The sequence below is a fragment of the Mesoplodon densirostris genome, chromosome 14 (genome assembly GCF_025265405.1).
Source record: "Mesoplodon densirostris isolate mMesDen1 chromosome 14, mMesDen1 primary haplotype, whole genome shotgun sequence".
NCBI lineage: Eukaryota > Metazoa > Chordata > Mammalia > Artiodactyla > Ziphiidae > Mesoplodon > Mesoplodon densirostris.
The window spans coordinates 42,455,717-42,482,548 of NC_082674.1; the positions used below are offsets into that span (position 1 = coordinate 42,455,717).

Here is a 26,832-nt window from a genome sequence, read left to right on the forward strand (position 1 = left end):
TCAGCTTCCAGTTGAGGATATCAGATCTAAAATAGTTTTACTTGTTTTATAATAAACTGTATTTGTCACTATCAATTAATCAAACCCTAGGCTTAGGGAAACACATATTTAGAAAAGAGATGGCATTTCAGGTGGGAAGGAGGGTATAAGAGAACAAAATTGGAAATGAGCATGGTTTACTCAGGACACAGTGAAGAAACCTACTTGCTAGGAGTAAGGATTACACATAAAATTACTGGATAAATAAGGCTCTTACAAATTACTATAATAATGTGGGGGAATTCATATAACAGGTGATAGGGAACAACTGTACATTTCTGAGCAAGGGCATCCATGACACCATATAAGCTAGAGAGGGGGAGCCATAAGAAGAGAAACCAGCTACAGCAGCTGAGAGGAATAAAATAGTGTAAGAATGATGTGATGATGGATTAGGAAGGATCTCTGGAGGTAGAAAGGAAAGAGACATTTTTCCTAAGAAACAAAAGGATTGAACACATATTGAATCCCCTCCCCTTCAGGTCTCTTCTCAAATGTCATACAAATGAGGGTCTTCTCTGACAGACTTCCATAAAAATTACAGTTCTGTTTCTCATCTGTGTACTCCCATGTCCCACTCACTGTTTTATTTTTCTCCATAAAATGTGTCACCATATGACACATTATATATTTTATTTATTTCTTTAATGCTTTTTCCCACCATTAAAATGTAACTACCATGACCTTATTCTGCTTATTTTCCAGTTTTCCTGAGCCCATAGGAGGGGGTTTCATAAATTTTGAGTTGAGTGTCTTGAATGAATTAATATGCAATAAAGAAAACAAAGATGAAGGAACTAATTATGATTTTCCATGTTCCTTACCTGGGGTTCTAGTAGAAAATTAACATGCATGAAACTATTTCACTAAGTAACTCTGAATAAATTTTATGTTCTTAAATGGAAAGTTCAACAACTGTTCAGTGGAACACTATAAAGAAAATGCAATTTGGACAACTAGGTAACCCAAAACAGATCACACAACAAACCAAAGAAATTTCCCATAGTCCCCATATCCTCTAGTAAATGAGAATTATGGCAATACTATTGCTAATTTATATTCATCAAACTGTCTTCTTTCAGGATTTCAAACTGTTCACATAAGGTTTTCATCTGTCACTGCAATATGCATTGCAAACAGAAGACACTAAGGGATTAAACGACCTCTCATATGCTGTCACTCCCAGATCCATGAATAGAGCATTCCTTACTTCAATACTAACCCAGAACTTAGTTGGAAAATGTTGTGGTTCTCAAAAAGCAGGTTAGAGCCATTAGATTCAGGAAATAAGTATAAGAATATGCTCTTTTTTTCCCGTGGAAGAGCATAACCTCAATTGACCACTGAGATGGAAGACTTTATTAGATCATGACAAATCTTAAATATCATTAATTCATTCATCAGTATCTAGAAACGTTCTTCAACCAGATGGGCAAGACAAAGAAAAAGAGTTTATTCTTAGCAATATTCATACCAAAACATTTAACCATTTTGCTTACAAGAACCACTGAAGTAAAAATAGACACACACACACACACACACACAAGGATGCTGAATCATATTTTGAGTTTAGAACGGAATAAGAACAAAAACAAGGGTTTCTCAGGAAGAAAATGGAGTGGGACATTAATGTTTAAGTACTAGATCCACACACATATTATAAAAGAAAGATTTTCATGACTCCAAATCAGAACTCATTTTAGCTCACCTTGGAAAATAGTGCCAGCAAAACAATTCGGTATCAGTTAATTTTGTTTTCTAATAAATTTGTGGAACAGCACTGGGTTTATTGAGAAATAGTACATCTTCTGATCTCCTGAGACACAGGATAATTCAGGAGTGCTGGCCATGTATTCCTCCACCCTCAAAACCCATGAATAGTGTAGCTTGGCCTTAGGCTGGAAACTTCAGGTCACTATCCATTTCTGACTTAGCCATCACCCTATAATTTAGGAAAGTTACCATCTCAGTTATGTTTTCTCATCTGCCGAAGGGAATCAAATATTGTTGCCCCTTGAACTCAGAGAGGTATATAAGATAACAGATAAGGAAGTGTTTTTAAAGTTGAAAATTAATGTACTGATTCAATGTATTAATCTATAACTTCACCTCAATCAGAACTACTGGTATTATTTGAAGAGGATAAGGAAGGACAGTAAAATTGGAGAAGTGTCTTTACAAATCATAAACAAGTATTTATGAATAAAAGATGGGGCTGCTGAGAAAAATAGAAACTTATAATAATATTATTTATATACTAAGTATATATTCCCACCCAATAAAATATATTATTTTACAGGAACAAGATAAATAAGAATAAAGCTATTTTTATTTAGACAGGGCTGTAACTTAAAAAAAAAACATAAACTAAAACAAATATGATATTGAAATGAGTTTGGGGACCCTTCTTTCTCTTTCTTTTCCTCGCTTCTCTAGGGATTCACCACCTAGATGATTCCAACCTAAATTTTAACTATCTCTGACTTTAGCACTGTTGACCAAATGACAACTATTTAACCTAAACCATATAGAGGTTGAATTCAATCTAACTATAAAAAGACATTAAACTGGTTCAAACAAAGCTTTGAGTGATAACTGTTTCCATGGGGTTGATTGTCTTGGAGGCAGCTGCATTTTTTTAAAGATAGAAGTATTTTGTGTTTTTATTTGTGGTGACATTTAATATACTACTATGTCATAGTATCTGCTAATATACTCTATGGATGTTTTAAATAATTATTCTGTGGATTATAACACAAAATAAAACTTGGTTCACAAATAGCAACAGAAACAAATAGAAATTGAGAAAAATATATGAAAACATGTTTAATTGCTTGTAAAAATTAATGTCTCAAGTTTTCTTCTATCTCCTCTCAGTGGAAAGTCTCACATTTAATTGTGAAAACTTAAAAATCTTTCCTCTCAATGTGGCCTTAGGATAAGGGAGCTATGCTGGCAAAGGCCAGAGATGCTCACCACGGGGCTAAATGATTGCTCCATGGTACTTTTATGGTAAAATTGAATTTGTATGATCTATTCTTTTGAAGCAAGAGGACTTGGAGTGTTTTAATGTCATCCACAAACTCAAAAGGAAAAGATCTGAAATGCTGTCCATAGCCCTGAGATTAATAACCTCTAGTAGTAGTTTTCAAACGTTTTAAAATAAGAGACTCTTTCTTTATACAAAATCCTGAAGAAAGCTCAATATTAAAACAGATAAAAGGCTTTGGTACCCTACTGGATTCAGGGCAGAGGCTTTGATGTCCTCCCCTCTCTGTGCTCTTAACCCACAGAACCCTTAGACTTCATAATGCATCACCTGAAATCCATTGGCCTTATATAATTCTGTGAAATTCAGAACTGAAGAATACAGTTTGTTTCATAATAGCAATCTGACTCAAAAAAGGAAACAAATCAGGGTGCCCAGGCCAAAGTACTCAGAATAAAATAAAGCCAGTGACTTTCAGCCTAGGCTTTCCTGTAGCCCCACTCTCTTTATACTAGGTCTTGACATTTAGGAAACGCTACCTTGAAGTCCCTAAGTATTCAACAGTCTACACCTGAATTTTCCAAATGGACCAAACTTCAGATTTGGCAACATAAGAGGTTAAAATGGCTATCTCCTAAGTAAGAATAAGTCAGTGTGGAAACTTTTGATGCGAAGTAGGACACACTGAAGTGACGTGTTGATGCGAGGAAAAGAGCATCCTTTATGTTCTAGAACCAACTCTTCCATTTATTTGTTGAACAGCCTTGGGCAAAACAAACATTTCTTTGTCTCACAATTTCTTCAACCATAAAATAATAGGTCTGCACTAAACGATCTGACCTTTTTTTTTTTTATAGAGCTACTAATCCATATTTTATCTTGATACATATGTTTTTGCTGGGTGAGTTGAAATAAACCATCACCTCCAAGTTAAAGATTTTCATATTCCCTTTTAATTAAAATGGCCCCTGAGGGACATACTCATATTTTCATTCATCTGTTGAATGTGTCTTCCTGGATAGCTTTTTTGAACTTTATCTAAGATATAATTTATTCTCCCACAGACTCTTTCAAAAGCATGACCCTTCTGGGTATTCATATTCATCTCTTACAGTCATTTTCAGTTATTTCCTTTCACCTCTCACAACCAATTCAGCTCTTCCAATGTCTTCATTCACTTATTTATTGAGAATCTACGTTACATCTTGCCCCGTATTAAACACTATAGAAAGAACAAGACCCAGACTATGCCCTGAGGAGTTTTGAATCTAGTTTTTCATATCTGAACCCTCCTTCCTTTTCTCAATTATAATCATAATCGTTCAGGAATCGTTACCTGAACCATTTTTACAAATGCCTAACTCATTTACCTTCCTCTAATGATCCCATCCTTCTTCAACACTATAATTTGCAGTCCACTCTGCCATTAAGATGTCTTTCTAAAGTAGGGCTCTGATAATTGGCATCCCCCCCAAACACACACACACACATTCTTTGGCAATATATTGACTGCTAAGTAAACTTCTAAATGTAAGGTCATAAACCAGATATCTAAGGCACCAGGTAAGAAATATCAATGTGTAAATCTGCTTAGTGCACACAACAGGGAGTTACAGAGACTCTAAAAATAACTGTAGCTTTGGACCAGAATGCTACCAGTTCCTTGATTCTAAATCTCCCATCTAGCCATATCTGCATTTTAATCACATCACGTCATGCTTGGCATGATGCTGTTTCAATGTTTTTGATCATGTTATTCTTTCTTCCAAGTGCTCCGTTCCCTAGTAAGTCTATCCTCATTCCTCACCTCTTCCAGTTCAACTACTATATCTTCCAGGAACTTTCTTTTGTTCTTCTAGTAAGAATGAATCTCTTATTCTCCTGTGTGGTCACTACATTTTATTTCTTACATAGTTATAAGCATGAACTATATATTTATGTTCCACAAAAAGCTTTGCACAGAACCTTACACACAGAGTGCACTGAATAAGTGTATGTATTTATTGAAGTGGAAGAGCAAGTGAATTAAACACTTAAACATTTACCACTACTAAATACAAATAACTATCCCAATACTGTTTCATAATTTAGACAGAGTATATTAAATTATTAAATGTATGAGCAAGGCATTTGACAAATATTTTAAGATATATTTTGAAATATGTGGAGAAATATGATGTGGCTAATACTACAGAGTCAAAGTTGTCCGAATGTTATTATACAGTAAATTCAGATTGACCTAACAGTGGCTATTAAAGTGTGGTTCCTTGCAGCATTCTGATGACTCTCTTCTCTTTTACAATTTTATCCATTTTTAAAAAAATCACCAAGTGGATGTAAATCATATTTGTAGATGGCACAAGGACAGAGTTACAGGTCAATATTCAAAATAGATGACTGGCTGTATTCATGAACTAAAGTGGAAACCAGGGTATTTTTCCTTCCATTTCTTCTCCACCCCCACTTTCTCTTCATTAATCCATGCTGTACTGATGAATGACACCACCATCCACCTAGAGACTTAGGACGGAAGCCTGAGAGTCAGTCATGACCTCAGTCTCACCCTGACTCGCATATCTCATCAGTCAAGTCCTGCTGAACCCAAGTCCTTAGGATGTAGCAAATCTATTCACTCTTCTCCATCTCTCATGCTAAGACAAAACCATAAGGCCTCAATGTCTTCCTTGACTAAATCATAGCTGCTTTGCCATTTTCTTATCTTTTTCTTTGCATTCCTCAAATCTGTTCTCTTGCCAGAGGAATCTTTCTAAAAAGCCAATTTTATCTTGTTCCTTGAGGCTTTTCCTCATCTTGACCCTTATCTGTTTCTCCAGTTGTATCTTTCATGTTCCCTTTTGCATTCATGTTCAATTGTTTCCAAGTTTTAGAATCAGTACTTCTCTACCATACCTCCATGACTCAACTTACACTTTTCTTTTGCTTTAATGTCTCTAAACCCTGAAGATGTCCACATCCTAATCCCCAGAATTTGTGACTACATTAGGATACCTGGCAAATGCAGCTAAGGTTGCAGATATAATGAAGTTTGCTAATCAGCTGACCTTGGAACAGGAAGAATATCTTGGATTACCCAGGTGGGCCCAGTGTAATCATCAACTCCTTTTAAGTGGAAAAGAGAAACAGAAGAGAGTCTGAGGGAAACGTGACCACAAAAGAATGGTCAGAGACATGCAAGGTTGCTGGCTTTGAAGATAGAGGAAAGGGGTCACAACTGTAGCTTTTTTCCAGCTTCAAAAAGTTAGAAAAAGGAAGGAAGTGACTGTCTCGTAGACTCTTTAGAAAGAACACAGCCTTGCTGACACATTGGGTTTAGCCTAGTGAAGCCCATGTTGGACTTCTTATGCATACAAGTATAAAATAATAAATTTGTGTTAAGATGTTAAATTTATGGAACTCGTTATGGCATCACAGAAAACATATACACTGCCTAACCATGTCAATCTAGTGAAGAGCCAATCATTCTATGAGATCCGACTAATGAGGAATATTGGTCCTTGTAAATAATTTCCATCATTAAGATTTTAATTACTGATGAAACTTACATGTAAAAATTTTTTACCTATCACTGAGCTATAAATCTCTCCAGGACAGATACCTTCCTTCATACCATGCCTTGTTTATTTTTGTATTTCTAGCATCTTGCATAGGACACTGAGTGGATATTTATTTTTAATGATATTTATTTTTAATGATTAAAGGTGGAATTGAATACAATTATATTTCATGCTTTGAAGTAGGCTCAATAGTAGAGAATGGGAAAGCTGACCTATGAGCATGTAAAAAAACTTAGAGGTTTCAACTGACTGAATGTTCAGTATGAGGCAACAAAATGATAAGTGACCAAAAATAACCACACACACACACACACACACACACACACATCTGACTATAGGTATCATTGTTTCCAGACCCAAACAATGCTTCCATTTTACTCTACCCTGCTCAGACATGTGAGGAACTACGATTAACTTTGGAATTGACTTTAAGAAATCTTCTGACAATTAGAGGAGTGTATCCAGACCAGGAGGAGAGAGCCAGGAAGGATTTGGGAAGAATTTCAACACTGTGAAGAATGGTTTTAGAAACTGAAGATATAAAATTTAGAAAAGAAAAATTGGGATTTGGTTATGAGGATGAGGGATATATTTATAGAATTTTTTTTTTTTTAGTGTGGATGAGGAATTAGAATCTGTTTAAGTCCAGATCAACTGAAAGCACAGCACACTGGAGAAACTCAATAAATATCTTAGGAAGCAACAACAACATGCAGATGGCTAACTGGCAATAACTTCAGTAGGCAGATTTTGATTCAAATAAAGGAAAAGCCCTAATAATTAAAACTCTCCTTAAAAAGACTGTTATTTGTGAGGTAGCAAGCACACCCTCCTTTTGAACATGTAAACAGAGTTTGGATCATCGCCCATCACAGAAATAGCAGAAGGGTTTGCTGAATAGACATTTGGACTAGGAGACTTCCAAAGTTCTAGTCAAATTTATGATTCTATTATTTGTTAAGTCCTTTTCCATTCTGAAGCAATTACTGTGATTCTCATTTTAGTGAATTTCACAATTATCTTGGTTTAAGACACATTACCACATACTTCCTGACTCCTAGTAAATTATTATTAACTTAAATGTTATCTCTAGATCCCAAGTGTCAACAGACTTACCAAGTCACCTAAATAATATCCCCTGCTCCCACTAAACTTCCTTTACTCTCTCAGTCTCTCATAACTTTCACATAATTTCTAACTCTCCAAAACACACCCAGGAAGGGAATTTGAGGACAGGAAGAAATTATGATTTTTTTTTCATTGTATAATCTCTTTTAATGAAGAAAAGCAATTAAGCAAAACAAGTTAAAAGCAAGCTGAGCTTTTTCTTACTGAGCCATCTAGAACAAAAGACTTATCTGATTTATGCTAAAACTAGCTCATTTTAAACAGAATCTTAATACCCTAATCAAGTAAATTTTAAAAATAAATTAAAGGAAAACATTTTGTCTTTGTTATTCAGAGGCAAAAAAGATGACAATTATTTCCTGCTTAGCATTCTCAGGCTCACTTCAGACATGCCTTTTTTTTTTTTTTTTTTTTTTTTTTGAATGAACAGCAATACAAATCACTATGAAACAAAATGCCAGGGATGTACCACAAAAAATTTTCCCATTTCTTCTACTCTCCTCTCTTCCCTTACTTTTCTCAACATCTGTGAATCGTATTTAAACTTGTACTTTAAATATACAAAGGATAAATGTTTTTGACCTTTTTAAAAAAAATCTTCATGTCATTTGTGATTTTAAAAGTTACCTTTGGTTTTCTTTGAAAATTAATTTTATTTGAATCATCCATCTGCAATACACACCCAATACTCTACTACATGTCCACTATGGATCGCTCACTATGCTCTAGAAATATATTATACACTTTACTGATAATTATACATGTAATTCTCAGAACTAAAAGAGGTGAATTTTATTATTTTCATTTTACAGATGAGGAAAATGAGGTTCAGAGACATCAAAAGACTTTCCCAAGCTACACAGCTAATAGGTAGTAACTCTAGGGTCTAAATGTAGGTCTACTCAACTCCAATCTCCAAGATTTTTGGCTATCTGCTTTGCAACAAGGTTTACTGAGTATCTTCCATGTTACCAAGCTCTATCCTCAATACAAAACTGAAAATAACAAAACCTCTGCCTTCAAGGATCTCACATTCTAATAGTAATGATTGACAAATTAATGAATGCAATTCAACAGGAGAATTTCATAAGAGAGATAAATGTTAGGTGTAATGATGGTCCTAAAGACAGAATAAATCCACTTTGCCAAGTTTGGGATAAGAGGGATAATGTATACAATGATTGAATGTATGCTGCTTGTGTGCTAGTCCTTGGACAAAAAATAAGGTTCTTTCCTTGAGTGGATTCTGCTTCTTCCTTGTCTCCAGGTACCAGCCATGTCAATGTACCTAGGTCTCACTAAGGTTCACTCAAAGCTGGACAATCCCATCTGATATTGTTCATTCACATTAAAAAGTACTTGTCTAGTGGTCTAGTGTCCCATTTCATCAGATCCTTTTTTTTTAATGTAATTTTTTAACATCTTTATTGGACTATAATTGCTCTACAATGGTGTGTTAGTTTCTGTTGTATAACAAAGTGAATCAGCTATACATATACATGTATCCCCATATCCCCTCCTGCTTGCGTATCCCTCTCACCCTCCGTATCCCACCCCTCTAGGTGGTCACAAAGCACCAAGCTGATCTCCCTGTGCTATGTGGCTGCTTCCCACTAGCTATCTATTTTACATTTGGTAGTATATGTAAGTTCATGCCACTGAACAGATAAATTAGTTAAAACTATGTAGCACTTTCAAATACTGTACGGTTTTTTTTTGTTTGTTTTACTTTTTAACAAGACAGAGCTACTGACAGATTTATCTTTGCCAAGGAAATAATTTTTGGTGTCTCCTCAAATCACATGGAATATGTAACCATGGATGTATAGAGCTTTCCTAGCTCCTGAAGCTGCCCTCTCAGGCTGCTGTCATTACTCTTCCACATCTTTTCTGCCTAGGGAAGTAATGTCTTGCTGTCACACACAATCATCTCCCTTTGCCCCCATCCCCCAGGAGGCTTTCTCACCTTCAACACTCCTCTCCCGGCTTTTGCTTGTACTCACACCATTCCTTAATCACTTCTTTTTATAGATATTTTTAAAATCCAATAGTTTATCTCCCTGTAATTTCTATGTCTGGGTCTGTGAATTCTGAAATGTCTCATAAAAATATTACCTCTTTTTTTTTTAATAGACTCCAGAGACCAAATTTCCACCCCCTAAAGTTTGACCTTTGTAGAAATGACATATTCCTGCTTTATTTAATGCCTCTTTTGCCACAATCTGCAGTAAAAAGAAAAAAAAATCATTATAATCAATTTTTCCATTGTATAGAAATACATTTGTGGCATATTTTTTTATGTGAACTCAGCACTTGTTGTTCAGCTTTCCCATTGTCTGGATATCTTTATCAAGGGCCATTATGGACAATGATCCTAAAATATGTTACAAAGTATCCATGGGTGGGCATCCCATCAAAAGTTTAAATGTTGCCACCTATTCAATTTGAGGGTTTTTTTTTTCTTTTTTTAAAGCACAAATCTGAACTCTACACAATGAAAGTTTTAATGACATGTATCACAAGGTTGCAAAGAGCCCAGTGACATCTTTATCTGTGTGAAAACCAACAGTTTAGTTTCAAGGATAAAGGACAGGCCTCACTGAATAACCATATCTCCTTTCCCAGTCCTTTCATAATGGACCAAGGCTTAACTTCTCTTAAAGCAAGATAATAATTACTTTTATTAGTAAGGAAAATCTTTCAACACAGAAGCAATATGAATTGAATTGACAAACTGTACAGTGGCCCTGCAAGGAAAACAAACAAGCAAACACCCTTCATCACCATGAAGATCAAATCGTCAATTCTTAAAGGACAAAAGCCAATTAGCTGAGTTGGTAACACTCTGCACAAAATGGCTGTGCTTTAGAAGCTTCTTGGGGAGTTGAGGGGGCTTTTTAAGGTACTTGATTACAATCCACCATAGACCTACTGAAAAAAAATTATCTGTTAGGTTCCTTGAAAATGTATGTATTTTTAAAATATGCCCCAGGTGATTGGTGGGGGGAGGAAGATGGAGGAGGGCTGGGCAGCCAACCTGAGAACCCCTGGGTCAGAACAATGGTAATGAGGTCAAGGCTTGTAATGGTGTTTCAGAGACTGTTCAGATGTTCTAACAGGGAAGTCAGCTACTTCACCAGCCTTGCTACAACGGTAGTCCTTCTTTATATAGGACATTCTTCTAATTAGGGAATGACAGGTTTGAAGTAGTTAAAGAAAAAAGAAACAGTGATTTAACTTAACAGGTCATGACATTACTCCTTACAAATAATGAGAGGGCAAATGCTCAACCAAATTGTTCTCACATCCATTAGTCCAAGCTTTGGCCTTCTTTGGACCAATCAGCTTCTCTCTTTCCATCGCACTGAATGACTCCTAATTTCATGCAGTCCTCTCACAAAGAATGCCACTGGTCATAGCAAGTACAGGTGGGTCAGTGCAAATCCAACCACACTGCCAGGGAAGTAATTCAAATTGTATGCCCTATGGACTGCCAGTCAGATAATGCATTCTTTTATTTAAACAAATAATCACTGGAAAGACAGTTACAACAAGGCATCATGTAATTCTTTTAAGTCAGCATAGCATTAAAAATATCTGTTCACTAAGTTTAGCATAAGATTTGTGGCATATTTTGCCACCAGCAATCTGCAAAAAACTTATGGTTAGCTTGTGAATGAGGATTTCCCTGTGAATTGAAATCACAGTTGGCCAATTTAGGGATTTCCATCCCTCTGGCAGCACTTTAGTCCAATCTAAATTTGATTGTTTCCCTGAATGGAGTAATTTAATTTTCTCCAAGTGTCTACTGACTTTATAATGCCAAGTCCAGAAATGGAAAACTGGGTCAGTTGACCAGGTAATTCAGGCCAAAAAAATAAAATATTGTTTAGAAATTTCATATAACACATGAGTCATTTTAATTTCCTGAATTATCCATTGTCTCAGTAGTCTAATTTTCTGGTCTGTGTCTGGGCCATGTAACAAAAAAATGTTTAAGGTGAAAGAAAATACTATCCTTACTTCATAGCTCTGGTAACATCCCTGTACTTTTTTTACTTGGTTGAAAGGAAACACTAATAATTACTGGAGATTACTTCAGCTGCTACAATTCTGAATGAGCTGTCATGTGGTCACAGGCACATGGCAATTCACAGGCAAACAAGACAAGCAGAAAAGAGAAAGCTGCATTTAGTGGAATACATATTTTATATAAGTAGATATAACTTGAATGTGTAAAGATGTGTTCTATAAAGTGGTAACTATTATTATCCTGTTTATATTTCTTAATGTCAAAAATCTTGAAAACATCCATTCTGGAAAGCTATGGCTTCAACAGTCCCTTCTTCCAATGAGAAGAATCACATTGGTGATTTAAGTAATAATGACTAAGATTGAATGAAAACACTCTCATTCTTTCTAGAGAGAATTCTCTCTCTCTCTCTCTTCTGCCTCTCTCTCTCTCTCCCTCTCTGTCTCTATTTCTACCAAAAGGACAAATAATAAGATGCTCAATTTAAGGAAAATATGGCCTTAAGCACTCCAGTCTTGTTCTTGCTTTTTAATTCAGAGATTTCTGACCACTGTAATTCTTCAACTCAGGTTCCACAGTTTACGACAGCTGGCTGCAAATCCAGACTACTTGATAAATCATCTAGTTGAACATACGATCATTTATCCCCAGGCTGGGAAAAAGTCAAAGGCCCTTTGGACATATATAGCTATTTGAGGACCTGAGAAGAATGAATCTATTTCTTTCAATATGAGAAGCACTAGATAAGCCACATGCATATAAAGTACAAGGGGACCCACTTCATTCTTTGAAACTTTTCCTCTGTCACAAACTGCCAAAAGGTACTTCCTGAAAGTCACAATGAATCATGCTAGTTAGAAGCCAAACTCACAGGAGCCTCTTCCTGTTACCTATACACAGAGATATATACAAAGATGAATTATTATCCCTTTCTTAAAGAAATATTCCTTTAAGACTGATTGTTAGAGGGATTATAAAGAAAAGGCTTGACCATCAGTGGTCAATGGAGAGGTTTTCAAATCCCTTCCAAATTCTGTGAGATCACCTACATTGGGCAGGGAACAAGGAAGATCAAAAGGGTCGCGTCTGAGTCCTCCTCACACCCAGTTTAAGGAGAAAAATTCTGGTTTTATTGATCTTATTTGTTTTTCCTTTATTAGAATATTTACCTTGAAGCAAAAAGGAAAAAGAAATTTGAAAATCAGTGTATTATGAGAAAGAAAAAAGAGCATCCAAAGCAAAATCTAAAAGGAAATTTTATAAACTTATTTAACCAATCAGTCAGTCATTAAACAAGTATAATATTATGGAGGACCTACTTGTGCCAGCCCCTGTCCTGGGGCCCTTGAGATATATAAGGCAGGGCAGAGAGCTTTGCCCTCTTATATTCTGGTGGAAGAAAGACAGACAATAAACAGTAAACAAAATAAATGAAAACATTTTAAAGTGTGTTAGAAGATAATAATTGTTATGGAAGAGAAACTAGATTGGGGTAAGAGAGTTCAGGAAAGGGGCAAATCATAGTATTAAATAGGATGGTCAAAATGAGTCTCTTGAGACTCAGGTGTCATTTGAGCAAACTCTTGAAGGATGTGAGGGCATAGCCAATTATTTAAGTATCTTAAGGTAATTATGTTTCTTTTTCCCACAAAGATACCTATCGAAGAAGAGAAGACCCTAATTAGCTTTTCTTTGAAAATTTGGTCTTCAGGTGACTAAGTGGTTAGTATAAACTTAACTCATATATCACTCTATTAAGTCATTAATGAGGCAAAACATTAATTCATAAAAATGTTTCCTCTAGATGGTACTTCCAGTCCACGAGAAAATATTTAACTCCCTGCCCCCTTCAGCCCATTAATTTGCATCTAAAGAGCAGCATTTTGCCACTGAATTCCTAGGTTTGTTCAAAGGGGAGGCAAGTCCATTTCAGCTTCATCACTGTATGCAAGATAAATGTGAAAATGTAAAGAGTTACAGAAATATCTAAATACATTTGACTGAGTAGACTCAACCTTTCATGCTTTATTGTATTTACAATATTCTTTGTAGTATGGGCCATCAGAATACTGATGTCCAGTTAGTTATAACTTAAAACAATCACAGAATCATAAATTATAGGGTATTCATAGGATGGGCAGAAGATATTAAGACATTAATAACTTTTTAAAACACTGGGCACATTACAGACCATTAGTTTTTAAATTTATTTAATCTAAAGGTTCACAGTGTGTTTTATTTTATCATCACCATTGATTAAAAAACATCTTTTACTTTTGTGATTTGTCATGTAACAATATACTTGAGAATGGAGTATTTTTACTGGCTAATAATACAGATCCTATTATCTAGATATGTGAGGCTAAATTATTTGCCCAAGGTCAGTAAAGAGGAAATACAGGATTTGAACCCAGGTCTTATGACTTCATGACGCTCACCTACCACCCTATACTGTTCCCCTGTTATAAGGTAGAGTTTTACCCCTAAAATGAAACCTTCAAAATGAGAAACAGCAGCATCTTATACAATACTCTATGATTGGTTTCCTTCACATTACCTCTAACTTTATTTTTAAGAATAAGAAGATAAAACCCTGTTTCATGATTATTAGTGTGTAAGTGGATCAAGTCTTTAAGGTCTCCTTAGGAATGGTTGGTTACTCTATATCAGTTATTTTAGTTGAAAATCTCCACAGTGTTTTGCCTATCATAATAAGCAATAAATATCTATTATACCTTACAAATAAAAGAGTGTCAACAATTTTTTAAAGATTATGTGTAAAGTTCTTCCCTGCTCCAAAATTCTATGATTCTAGTTAAAGATTCAAATCTCATTAGTATACGAGCTGAGCATTCTGGGTAATTATAGTGTTCTTTAAAACCACTGGCCAACACAACTTAAGAAATACCTTCTTGCCAGCCTAAATGTTTTGATTTTTTTAAAATCCAGATTAACAAAAATACATTTCAAAATGGATAAGTAAGATAAAATCATGATTTTGGAAAAGGAATTCTCATTTTAATATCCAATATGATATAACATAAATGTTTTGCTATTTATGATCTATTTCAGTAAAGCATCTAAATTTATATTTTTACTATGTCATTCTTTAAACCGTTAGACTGTGAAGAGTCTTTTCTGTGCTCTTCTCTGAGGATTAATCAATCCACTACAAGCCTAACAAAATCCTTATTTAGTTTACCAGTTACTCAATGTCATAATTGTTTACAGAATGTAAATGGGAAACTTCTCATCACAGAGCCAATAGTGCAGAGATAAAAAGGAGCTGGGACTTTTCTTAGTAATAAATATGATGACAAAATTGTTTAAGTTGCAGCAAGAGATAATACAGAAATATTTACTCTTCGGGTAGCTTTTCTTGATTGTACTCAGAACTGATAGGCATGTAGGCTAAAGAAGAACTGCAAAATAAATACCGGGGCCTCCCTGGTGGCGCAAGTGGTTGAGAGTCCGCCTGCCGATGCAGGGGATACGGGTTCGTGCCCCGGTCTGGGAGGATCCCATATGCCGCGGAGCGGCTGGGCCCGTGAGCCATGGCCGCTGAGCCTGCGCGTCCGGAGCCTGCGCGTCCGGAGCCTGTGCTCCGCGACGGGGGAGGCCACAACAGTGAGAGGCCCGCATACCGCAAAAAATAAAAAAAAATAAAAATAAAAAATAAAAAATAAATAAATAAATACCGAATTCTAAATAGTCGCATAGCCTTCTGAGTATATCGTATTGATGAAGTAGACATTTAATATCTTATTTCATGAAGTGAAATTCTGGTCTTTCCATGTTCGGTAGCAGTGAATGAGGGGCTTCCAGTACTGCAACAGTAGAAGTCGTAATAGATAAACCAAAATAAATTATGTCTTGGTTGCAAATACACCACACATAGGCATTCCAATACAGTAAGATTCTGTCAACATTCACGAATGCTTCTGAACAATGCAGAAGAGTTAATATTTTGAAGCCCAATGAGGAGATACGATTTAAGAAGCCATACAAAAGAAGAGAAATGTGATTATTTTCAAAATTAAACTAGTTCTACAACAGAAACCACAGCAAAATGTACTTCAGAGTTATAAAACAAATGCACATCATGACACTGGTGACTGGAAACTGTGCACTTCACAGACAAATTAGCTACACAGCAACATGAGAGATGAAAGATGGTAACAAAAATCATGGAAACAGAAGAAAATGTATTAAGAATACTAAATGTGTTATTCTTCTCTAAGTATTAATAATATCAAATCTACTTCAAGAGTAAATAGAATGTTAATTGTGGTTTGACATTACAGATAAATTTTTAAAATAAATAATCTTTGATACTGCTTATCAATTAGTTGAGTGGAATCAATTATACCTAGGTATTAACACAATTGGTCATGAGAAAAATCTGAATTTTCTTTATAATTATTCTAAGATCTTCATTTTCACTAATACAATAAAGTTTAGGCACTTTTAAAATGTGTAACTACATGCTTGACAGTTGTAATAACTTGGCCTTCTAGTAACATGAGAAACCTGGATAATCAAACAATAAACATTTGAAAGAGTCAAATGGACACTTATTTTGCAAATATGTTGTACGATTCATAAATGCAAGGAATAGCAAATATGCTGATATCACAAATAAGACAAATTTTGGCTTTATTGAAAGCTTACGATCCTAACCCAATTTAAACACAGTTCTTATGATACATCACAGTTGATACAGTTAAAAAAAAAAAAACTCATGGAAACCACATTAGTTAGCTTATCATCTTATGTGAATTTCAGGAAAACTCCTGTACTTGTTATCACATGAATAGTGAAAGTTAGAAAATAAAATTTGATTATTTGCCACTGTGACAGTGAATCACATTAAAATTTTTGAAAACTCTCCAACACAAAAATACACTGACTTTATTTCCTTACAGGACCATTGCTGTGCATAGGCTAAGACATATTAAAGTGCTACTGGAATGATGTCTTACTAGAAAGAAATACTGCAGCTTTGGACAAGGATATGAATAATAAGAAATAAAAGAAGTTTAGAGATAGAGACAGAGAGGATTCGCTATAATCTGTTGCTACAATTTTTTTAGCTATTTGAATAAGTTTCCTTTTCCTTTTCCACCCTCTACTATGTCCACTACAAACCCTCCATGTCCTCCTCTACATCTACCTTTTCCAATATGCTCCCAACACTCACATACTTAAGTCATGAGAATCGCAAATTCAAGATACAGTAAGAAAAATACTCTGGAAATACAAAGGTCAAAAAAGAAAGTCACATGGAGCTTACATTCTACTAGGAAAAAGTTGACATTAAATATATAATCACTCACATAAATATATACAATTATAATGATTATTATGATGGAAAATACAGGCTTTCAATCAACATTTAACTGACAATTATTAACCTGTGCTCCCAAGCTATTAACCAGCCACGATGGCTGGATTTGCAGTTATTTGATGTAACTTTCTTTGACATTTTCTTATTTAAATGGTCATTCATTTCTTTCAAACATTAGAGCAAAATATAAGTAAATAATTGTTGGAATGAAGTGACCAGTTAAACATACATAGAAAAAGACAAAAACAAAAAATTCCCCAGGCAAATAGATAAATCTAAATTCTAAATAGATTGGAGAATAAAGTTAGTATTATCAATAGTCCTAACAACACCCATGACAAATTTCAAACCTAAAAAGAAAGTAAACACAATGTCACAAAGACCATTTGAATCTACCTAGCCACAACCAACAGAAGTAAGGTTGGCCCTGAATACTATCTCTCTTCAGCTATCCCAAAGAAAGCAAAGTTTATTCCTACCTGTGACCAATTAAAGGTGACATATCCTTGTTTAGAAAACATGAAAACAAATCCAAATAATCAACTCTAAAATTTGAAACAGAATGACCAAATGAAAATATGAGGCATGATGGTCTACAGAGTGAGAGAGTTTCCATTTCATTCATTATGATTCTGCCAGCACATAGCAATGAGCCTTAACATGTCTCCAGCAGACTTATCTGTTTTTGTCACGAAATATGGTAAGGAATTCTGCAGTTTTCAAACCCTGAACAGTTAATTACGGAGAATGGAAGGACCCACACCAACTCTGTAAAGATACATCATAAAGTGATACCAGTGCTTACCTCTAGAGAGAAGCCTGGGGAGGAGGATGAAGAAGGTTATCAGAATAAATGTTCTTTTTTTTTAAATGTACTTCTTAAATGAAATACATTTGTCTATCATTGGACATTTAAAAATTCAGAAAATACTTAAGAATCCATACAGAATAAATCAAAATGATAGCAATAGTGTTCTTGAACCTAGTTTTGCTTCTGGATTCAACAAAGGAAGACTTTAATCCACAGATGATCATTGCAGAGCACCTGAATTCACTCCTCCTAAAGAGAAAAGTGGTGTCAAGAAAAATGTTCCAGGATTATAATTTGATGGGAAGACTTGAGAAGCATGAATTTACAATGCATATCAGTTATTTTAGAGTAGGTAGGTTTAACACATATTTTATGTACAACTAGGACTTAACCTGATACAAGGATCCACACTGTCAAGTTTCTAGACATTTTTGACTCCTCCAACAGGTGGCACAAGGCAAGGGTATCTTCCTAAGGGAGATCCTGATTCGTGTTATCTTTACCTTTTCTGAATGCCTAGCACTGATCACACTTTTTAACCACTCTCCTAGCACTTCCATTTCTGTCATTTAAACTAACTTACTCACATGTTTTCATTCCCTATTTTATTGACACTCATTGAATATGGATGCCACATCATAGTCAAGATTGTATTTTTTGCTCTAGAATGCAGATTTGTTGAACTAATTTGCAATTAATGAAGACTTGTAAGTCATGTTTCTCATTTTTATACATATAATTAATCAGCATGTAAAGGTGATCACTTTGATTTGCAAAATACCCAAGTCCATCTTAAAGTCTTCTTTCCCCATTTAACACCAAGAAGCATCCTGGTCCTATTAACAGAAGAATGTAAAGGAAATACCAAATTCTTGTCCTGTGTAGTTTTGTGCTGACTGAGGAATAAAATTTGATGAAAACTGGTAAATATATGTTTGACACACATGCCAACAGAAAACACTTAAGACTGACATAGTAAAACCGAGTAAAGTTAAGTGACACTAATTAATTACACTGAAATGAATATCAGCTAAGTTTAAACATGAATTATTCCATATGTAGAGTTAAATGGTTATATAATTAGCATATTATTTTATGAGTTACATTTTCACAACATAATGGGTATATATGTGTGCATATATTTAGAAAGTTTGTGTATACACATGCATTCATACAAATACAAACATGCACATATAAAAACACATAGACATTTACTTCACTCAGCCAGTAAAATAAAATATAAACAGTTCCCTCTATGCCAGCCTGAGTCCTACACTAAGGAACATGGTGGAAAATGCCCACTTAAGAAAGGAAAGTAATGGTAATTTGGCCTCAAAAAAAAAAAAAGTCTAGAAAGTATCCCAAATGGTACACAAAATCTCAAAAAGAATTGATACATACTGTCATTGCATAGTTGCTAAAGGCTTAAAATAAGATTAAATTATATTATTGGAAATGGTTGACCAAAACACAAACTGAAATAGCACATGTTCTCTTTTTATTGGCTCAAAGTATCCAAACATTTGTTTCTAAAGCTCTATGTTACACATTTAAAACTTTGATATCATTTTTTACTTATTGCTCTGCTCATGTTTGGTGCTTTTTCAAACAGAAAAGTTTCCCTGCTAGATGACACTAATGTAAAGGTGCAGAACTGTGAGCTTTGGTTTCAATTCACCAGATTAAGATTCAGAGCAAAAGAAAGATTCAGAGAATTCAAGGAAACACATGCCTGTGTTTAAAATAACAACAACAAATAAAACCCAAACAAACAAAATAAAACAAAACTAGAGACCAAGGGCACATTCACCATATACATAGTTTAAAATGGTTAATTTAAAGGCTATGACACATATTTACCACAGTTGCATATCATCTACTTTCTTTTAATGAAAACACTAAACACAACGTGGATGGTTCTAAATGGCAAACTAAGCATGCTTTTAAATTTGACACCAATACTGTCAAAGAGTACACATGCCTGACTTACCAAGTGATGCAGAAATGTAAACCTGAGTTGATAATGTTCTTAAAACAAAGTTAGTATGCACAAAAGAGAGAGCAGGCTTGTCCTGCTCCTTTGTCTCTTTCAGGACACTGCCTTTGCAGGTTATCATAGAGTCAACGTGTATGTATGACATCTAGCAGACCACAAGCTGATGAGCCCACAGCAGCACCATTTCAATGCTGCACATGCTTAGACTTACATCCCTAGGCAGAATGGCTGGGGCAAGTGCGCTCCAGAGTTAAATGTTTGAGGATGATATATTTCTGGTGGCTACACTCCTCATTTAACTACCATTAAATGATACTGCAAAAACTGACACTGAAACCTGTCACTAATTTCTAAATATGCTAATTATACTAGCAGCTGACACACACAAAAAAATCACTCTAAAGAGCAAGAAAAAAACAAAGGGAAACATTTTAATGGGTTTTTCTTACCTTAACTTCATAAAATATTCATTACCACTCATACCTACCTCCCAGTGCCCATTATTAATGCCAAAAGGTCTAAATACATTTGAAAAATGTATTTTGCAAATGTTATTCACAGTTATTCATATAGATGATATTAAGAAGAAATAAAATAATGTTATTCATATAGACGCACTGTTATTCATATAGATGATATTAAGAAGAAATAAAATAATGTAATACCTTTACTTTTACCTATGGATTTGATGAAATGGTTCCATGAAGAAAGGATTTCCATACAAAAAGAATAAAGAGGAGAGAAACAACAATAAGAATTATGAATATATGTATATGCACTACCCGTTGAAAATTAAATATACAAGAAGGTATAAATAGGATTTGAAAACAAATGGAGATACAATCAGTACATGTTGAGAAATCTGCCTTTTTTAAGGCAATACATGCAAAGAAATTATAAAGCCCATGCTCACTTTAAAAGACTACACAAAAGGAGATACACAATGCTTATAGGTAGAAAACGTATTGATTTTGTAGAACACTATACTCAGCATTCGAGAAGCCAGAAGCCAAAGATGTCTGCATGTTCCCAAACTGACATGCATGGGTGAAAAATGGACTCTTTTTGGTGCAGTATGTTAAACCAAGTATCTTTTTTCATATGTTAATTTATGATGGTTCTCAGTTTTTCTTTACTATAACTACCCTTAACTGTATATGCTGATAAATGTATGAAAACTTTCAATTACAAGTTCTTATGTCTCATTTATTTGCAGATAGTATAGTGCAAAGAATAAAGGAAAATAAAATCAAAGGAGCAAACCAACATCAAACCAACAAATAAAGGGGAGAAAAACACATGAAAAAATGTGAACAAAAATTATGTATTTAATTTGCAGCCAGATAATTTGCAAGCATTTGCCCATCTTTTGCAGTGATGGTTTGAAAGCAGCTACAGAACAAGAAAACACTGAAAGCAGAGTGGAAAAGGAACAGAGCCCATACCTTGGTCGCCCATCATCAGGTGCGCCAGACCTTGAAGGGAAACAAGAGCACAGTCAGCAATAAACAAGGGAGCATGGGAAGGCAGGGTTGTCACAGTGACAAAAATGTTCAGTGACAGACATCTTGTTTCCTATGAGACATGTCTGTATCACAGAGGCAAATCAAAAAGCATTCTTTCAACTCCTGGTTGGAATGCTTTGGGGCAAAGAGTTATAGAACTGCAATTTAAACACTTGCATATGCTGCACCATGTATTTCTTCTGTGTATCAGTTGGAACATTCAAGAGCATAAGAGCATGACTTAAAATCCAACCAATCCCTTAAATATTGCACTTGCCCTTCGTGCCCTTTGATGAGACTGTTTTGAACACTGCCCCCACAGGGACTGCCATTCTTTGGTGATGAAATTATATTTTAAAAAACCCAAAGGAATACCTGAAACATGGGCTGGGTCTGATCTTTTTCCCCTCATCAAAAAATGAGAAGTTTCATAATTAGATGAAAAAAAAAAAACCACATCCTTAGTCACATTGAAATGATAATGCAGAAATGTCTCCTTGTCTGACACATGTAGCAATCAAATAAGCTTGTTCAAATACAAAAAAGATCATCAGACATGCAGGTGTAAAGTTTGAATTTACTACAGAATAATGTTTTTAAGAAACAATGGATCACCTTTAAATAGGGTTAAGTAATTTCCCATGGAGAACAAAATTATTCAGCATTTTACTTAAGCATTACTTAAATACTAAACTATGAGTTAACATGAGCATATTTAAGATATAATTTCATCAAGGAAGTTTTCTGAAACAATACTGAATTCCCTTTATTTAAATTATTTTTTAACTCTTGCTTGACAACTTCAGATTAAGATCACCCCTTTTCTAAAGAATACTAGCAATCTTCTTTTAAAAAAAATTTCACTGTCCAAGAAGATACATTTTACTTTTTAGCATTAATTCCTAGTTCTTTATTCTAAATGCAGAAATTAAGTTACTCTTCAATCCCTGTATATTTCAAGAATATGGGATAATGTCAAAGAAATATAGCATACATACAAATTTAACAAAATGTGTATTTCATTTCCCACTGTTATTTCAAATATATTTGAGACTTTGAACTACATAACATTGTATATTACTGGCATCAGTATTGAAATAATCTGTATCATTTCCTTAAAAATTTAAGGGGTATTTAAACATTCCTGTGGGGCAGATACAATTAAAATCATCATATAATCACAATATAAAAATTATTTAACATAGTATTTTAAAGTTTCTGAAATCTAGCTTCTTTTGTATTTTCTAAGTGATTTTAACCATCCCCCCACCAAAATCATACAATCAGTTTAAAAGGTTTATGACCTGTTGGTGACTCATGATATCTTCTATGCTTAAGAATAGTGGCTTATCTGTCCAGGTTATATAATTTTTCATTTAATTTCACTTTAAATATTACTATACATATTTCCTAATAAAAGTTTATAACTTTTTTGTAAACTATTGATAAATCAGGGAAATATCTCTGTATAAGATATAACTTTTAGATTCCTCAATGGTTTTTATTTTTATTTTTTTTTATTTTTTGCTGTACGCGGGCCTCTCACTGTTGTGGCCTCTCCCGTTGTGGAGCACAGGCTCCGGATGCGCAGGCTCAGCGGCCATGGTTCACGGGCCCAGCAGCTCCACGGCATGTGGGATCTTCCCAGACCAGGGCACGAACCTGTGTCCCCTCCATCGGCAGGCGCATTCTCAACCACTGCACCACCAGGGAAGCCCCCTCAATGGTTTTTAATACTACCTTAGTGAGAATGGAAATTTTTTAATCTCAGAAACATTAATATTGTTCATGCTATACTTTCTACCTCTAAGGGAGCTAGACTATATTGCCAAAGTGGAGTTATAAATAGGGATGTTAAAAATTATGACTGAATAAACTTTATTACAATAGTTTATGAGCCTATACTCTGAAAATCTTGTCAAAATTTTTCATGGGATGAGTGTGTGTAAGGACAGAGGCATTCATGCTTATTAAGGTGATTTTAAAGCTCCTTGGAATGCAACTGGATTTAAAGAGAAAAGAGCAGAAACACGGAACATTTTACAGGATGGTTAAGGAAATGCAAAAGAGGTCAAAAAGATACTTAAAAAAAAAACTTTTGGGGGCTTCCCCAGTGGCGCAGTGGTTGAGAGTCTGCCTGCTGATGCAGGGGACACGGGTTTGTGCCCCAGGTCCGGGAGGATCCCACATGCCACGGAGCGGCTGGGCCCATGAGCCATGGCCGCTGAGGGTGCACGTCCGGAGCCTGTGCTCTGCAACAGGAGAGGCCACAGCAGTGAAAGGCCCGCATACCACAAAAAAAAAAAAAAAAAAAACTTTTGATCTCAAATAACATGCACAATTATAAATGAGACTGATTTTGAAAGATGTCAGTCAGACCTGCAGGGTAATATCTTTTCTAAGTACACATTCACATGCTATTTAAATTATAGTATAGAAAAAAAAGCCATATACAGATGCAACACTTGGAAAAATAGTCACTGATGATTTCTTTTAAAGTTTTAATCTATTTTACTTAAATAATGAAACAGAAATGTTTAGCAACTAAGCAATTGAAAGAATCCATGAAAGAATCACAAATAATATGTTGAAACCTGTTACTGATCAACTTTGTATTATCGTTAATTGCTCTTTGAGACCTCAAATCTTAGTGACTTCAATGGTTATTTATCTGTAACATTAGATGGGGACTCTTTTTCTAGGGAATCCATCATTGTGTAGAAATGAACATTATAAATGGCTATATTTCAAAACATTGTAACAAAATCAAATATGCTAAACACCTTCTTCTGATATAGATACTAGTAAGTTGTTTATGCAAGAACTGTTAATGCTGTGATTATGAAAGTTGATAGGACATCAACTTCCCTTTCACAATTCTTTGTTCTTCCTAGTTCTTTTTGTATTTTTATCCTTTACATATTTCTTTGGCAGCACATGGACTAAGTTCTTTAAAGGTAAGAATGTTGAAATATGAAACTAACACAACATGGAAAATCAACTATATTTTGATTAAAATCTTAAAAAAAAATTTAAAGAATGTTGAAATGTTTTAGTTTGTTGGATTCTACATGAAAAATGTGTAACATTCTCAAAATTCCTTGATAGAGATAACTTTAGAAAACCTTAAACAAATACCATAATTTTATTTAACAGACACACAATATTACAAATATACTTACCAGTAATCACGCTGGAGTGCTGTATGCTTTCATTTCCACTGGCCAATGGCTTATTTTTAATCTAAACTTATGCATCTTAATTATAGTCAGTACTTTATTTTGTGTTCTTTTTATAAATCAAATCATTTGAAACTAGACCAATGGGCTAGAGATTATATAATGCTCAACATTTCCCAAATAAATCATTTTCACCAAGAAAAAAAAAATGGAGAAAGAATCATGCACTGTGTTCAGAAACTGCAAAGAAATACTTTCTCATTTAAAATAAAAGAAGCAGGATTGTGTCATTTTTCCATGCAGAACAGAACATTGAAATAAGTATTCTAAGGTTCATATGGGATGCTGAAGTCCTTCAAAGGCTGGAGTTAAGGTTGAAGGAGTTTTATATACTTGGGGCTGATGGAGTTGAGAGTGTGTGTGTTCTATATGAAAAATGATACACAATCCAGAAATCAGCAAATACTCAGAAAGAAGTTCAACTTACCTTCTACATTCGAGATGTACTCTATTAATACTAAGAAATAAAAGGCAAATGAGAGTTGGAAAATAAAGTACAAAGCACCCACCTTCCACATTGTTGTCTTCTGAAAGCACATGACAAGGAGGGAGAGAAAAGGAAAAACATTCATTAAGCAGCATGCAGACTGGACCTTGCCTTTGCATGTCTTTTTCATGCAAGGCACCAAACACATCATGCAAGCGCTCCATCGCTCCCATTCAAAGGGGAAAACACAATCACGGGAAAGCAGGTTCCCTCCCACTGGCAGCATTTAAAAATATGAGACAAAATTTCAGTAATACTGCTGTGTACTGAGTAAGGAGTGTTCAAAAGTCTTTCACTGCCCCGTGTAAAGCAAACATAACTCTTACATGTTGCTGGCATGGTTGCCCTAGGCAGTTATTTTTACAGCTTTTCTTAAAATAACAATTCTCAAAGATTCTATTTCTAAATTCTGACTTACTTGGACGAAAGAAAGTTCATTGCAAATAGCCATGACATTTCACTTAAAGGTATGCCTGTTCTACCAACTACGTAATTGATTTACTATAATGGCCTTTAAATATTTCTAATACTTCAATTTCTTTCCTTAAAAAAACACAACATGAATTTATGCACCTAAAATCTATCATTTATTTAGTTTGTTTATAGTGTGTTCATATTTTATCACAGATGACGATGGTTTATTATTTTTTAAATACTAACTTTCAAAAATGTTAAGTAGAAAGAGTAATGAGTACAAGAGCAGTCCATTTGGCAACTGTCCTTTAGGCAAAGTATATCATGATTTATTCACTTTGTGCTTCTGTTTAGGGTGAGAATATGAATATAGCTAAGATAATGATAATATTGGGTGAACTTTCCCTTATATTTCCATATATCTACACAATATTTACATATTTTTATATATTTATTTAAGTATATTTCCATATATGTATATACAAACACACACATATATACAATCAGATTTTGTATGTCTTCCCTACACATAATCAATGTAAGGGTATGGCTTTCCTACACATAATCAATGTAAGGGTATGGAATTTAAAATATTATTAGTATCTATTAGGCAATTCAAGTACTATTTGAGACACTGGGGTTGGCATCAGGTAAGAAATGGAAGGAAAAGCTGTTTTACGGCACTAGGGCGAGAGCAAGGTTTCAATACTTATCAAAATGTTTTCAACAGTAAAGTATATCCATGTTGACATTTCTTGTCTCATTCTTGTATTTCATTTAATTAGCTGTATTTTTTTTAGCTGTATTTTTTAAACTGCCCATTTGATGAGAAGTGTTTATAAAAAACAAAACAACAGCAAATTTAGTAACTTGAAAGAAAAACAACTGTGAATGCACCATTTCATAAAGTTCAACAAATAGCTTTTTTAATGGTTAAAGTTACTAATGAATTAAAAATCATCAATTTTGTTTAAAATATATTAGGTGGAAACTGAAATATCAACACAGGTACACTTATTGATATGGCCTTACATAACAGAAAATTGTTAGTGGATAAATGTGGACAACAACATCTATACAAAATACTTGGTTTGCCAGAGTTCATTTTAAAAGAAATAAAAAATGATTGAAATATTTGGTATGTGATATTCACTTCCTGTTTGATTTAGGCTTCCAATCTACCAAATAAGGAATTAGAATTTGTTACTTTTCAATGGCACCTTGGACATGACATGGACACAAATAGTAAAGTTTCATTTTATTGCTTTA

General features: G+C 34.5%; 1 protein-coding gene across 19 annotated transcripts in view; it reads right to left on the minus strand.

Annotated features, from left to right (window-relative positions):
* The window catches only part of NRXN1 (neurexin 1), a 1,137,515-nt gene that overhangs the window by 1,011,534 nt on the left and 99,149 nt on the right, over window positions 1-26,832 (minus strand). For 10 of the 19 annotated variants that reach the window (XM_060116684.1, XM_060116681.1, XM_060116675.1 and 7 more), the window contains 3 exons: window positions 25,172-25,189; window positions 21,364-21,393; window positions 20,584-20,595 (listed from right to left, as the gene is read on the minus strand). The exons of 4 other annotated variants lie outside the window; for them this stretch is intronic. In XM_060116684.1, the coding sequence (XP_059972667.1) occupies window positions 20,584-20,595; window positions 21,364-21,393; window positions 25,172-25,189 (60 nt within the window). The remainder of the gene's footprint in view (window positions 1-20,583; window positions 20,596-21,363; window positions 21,394-25,171; window positions 25,190-26,832) is intronic. 5 more of the 19 variants (XM_060116671.1, XM_060116673.1, XM_060116667.1 and 2 more) reach the window with 3 other exon arrangements.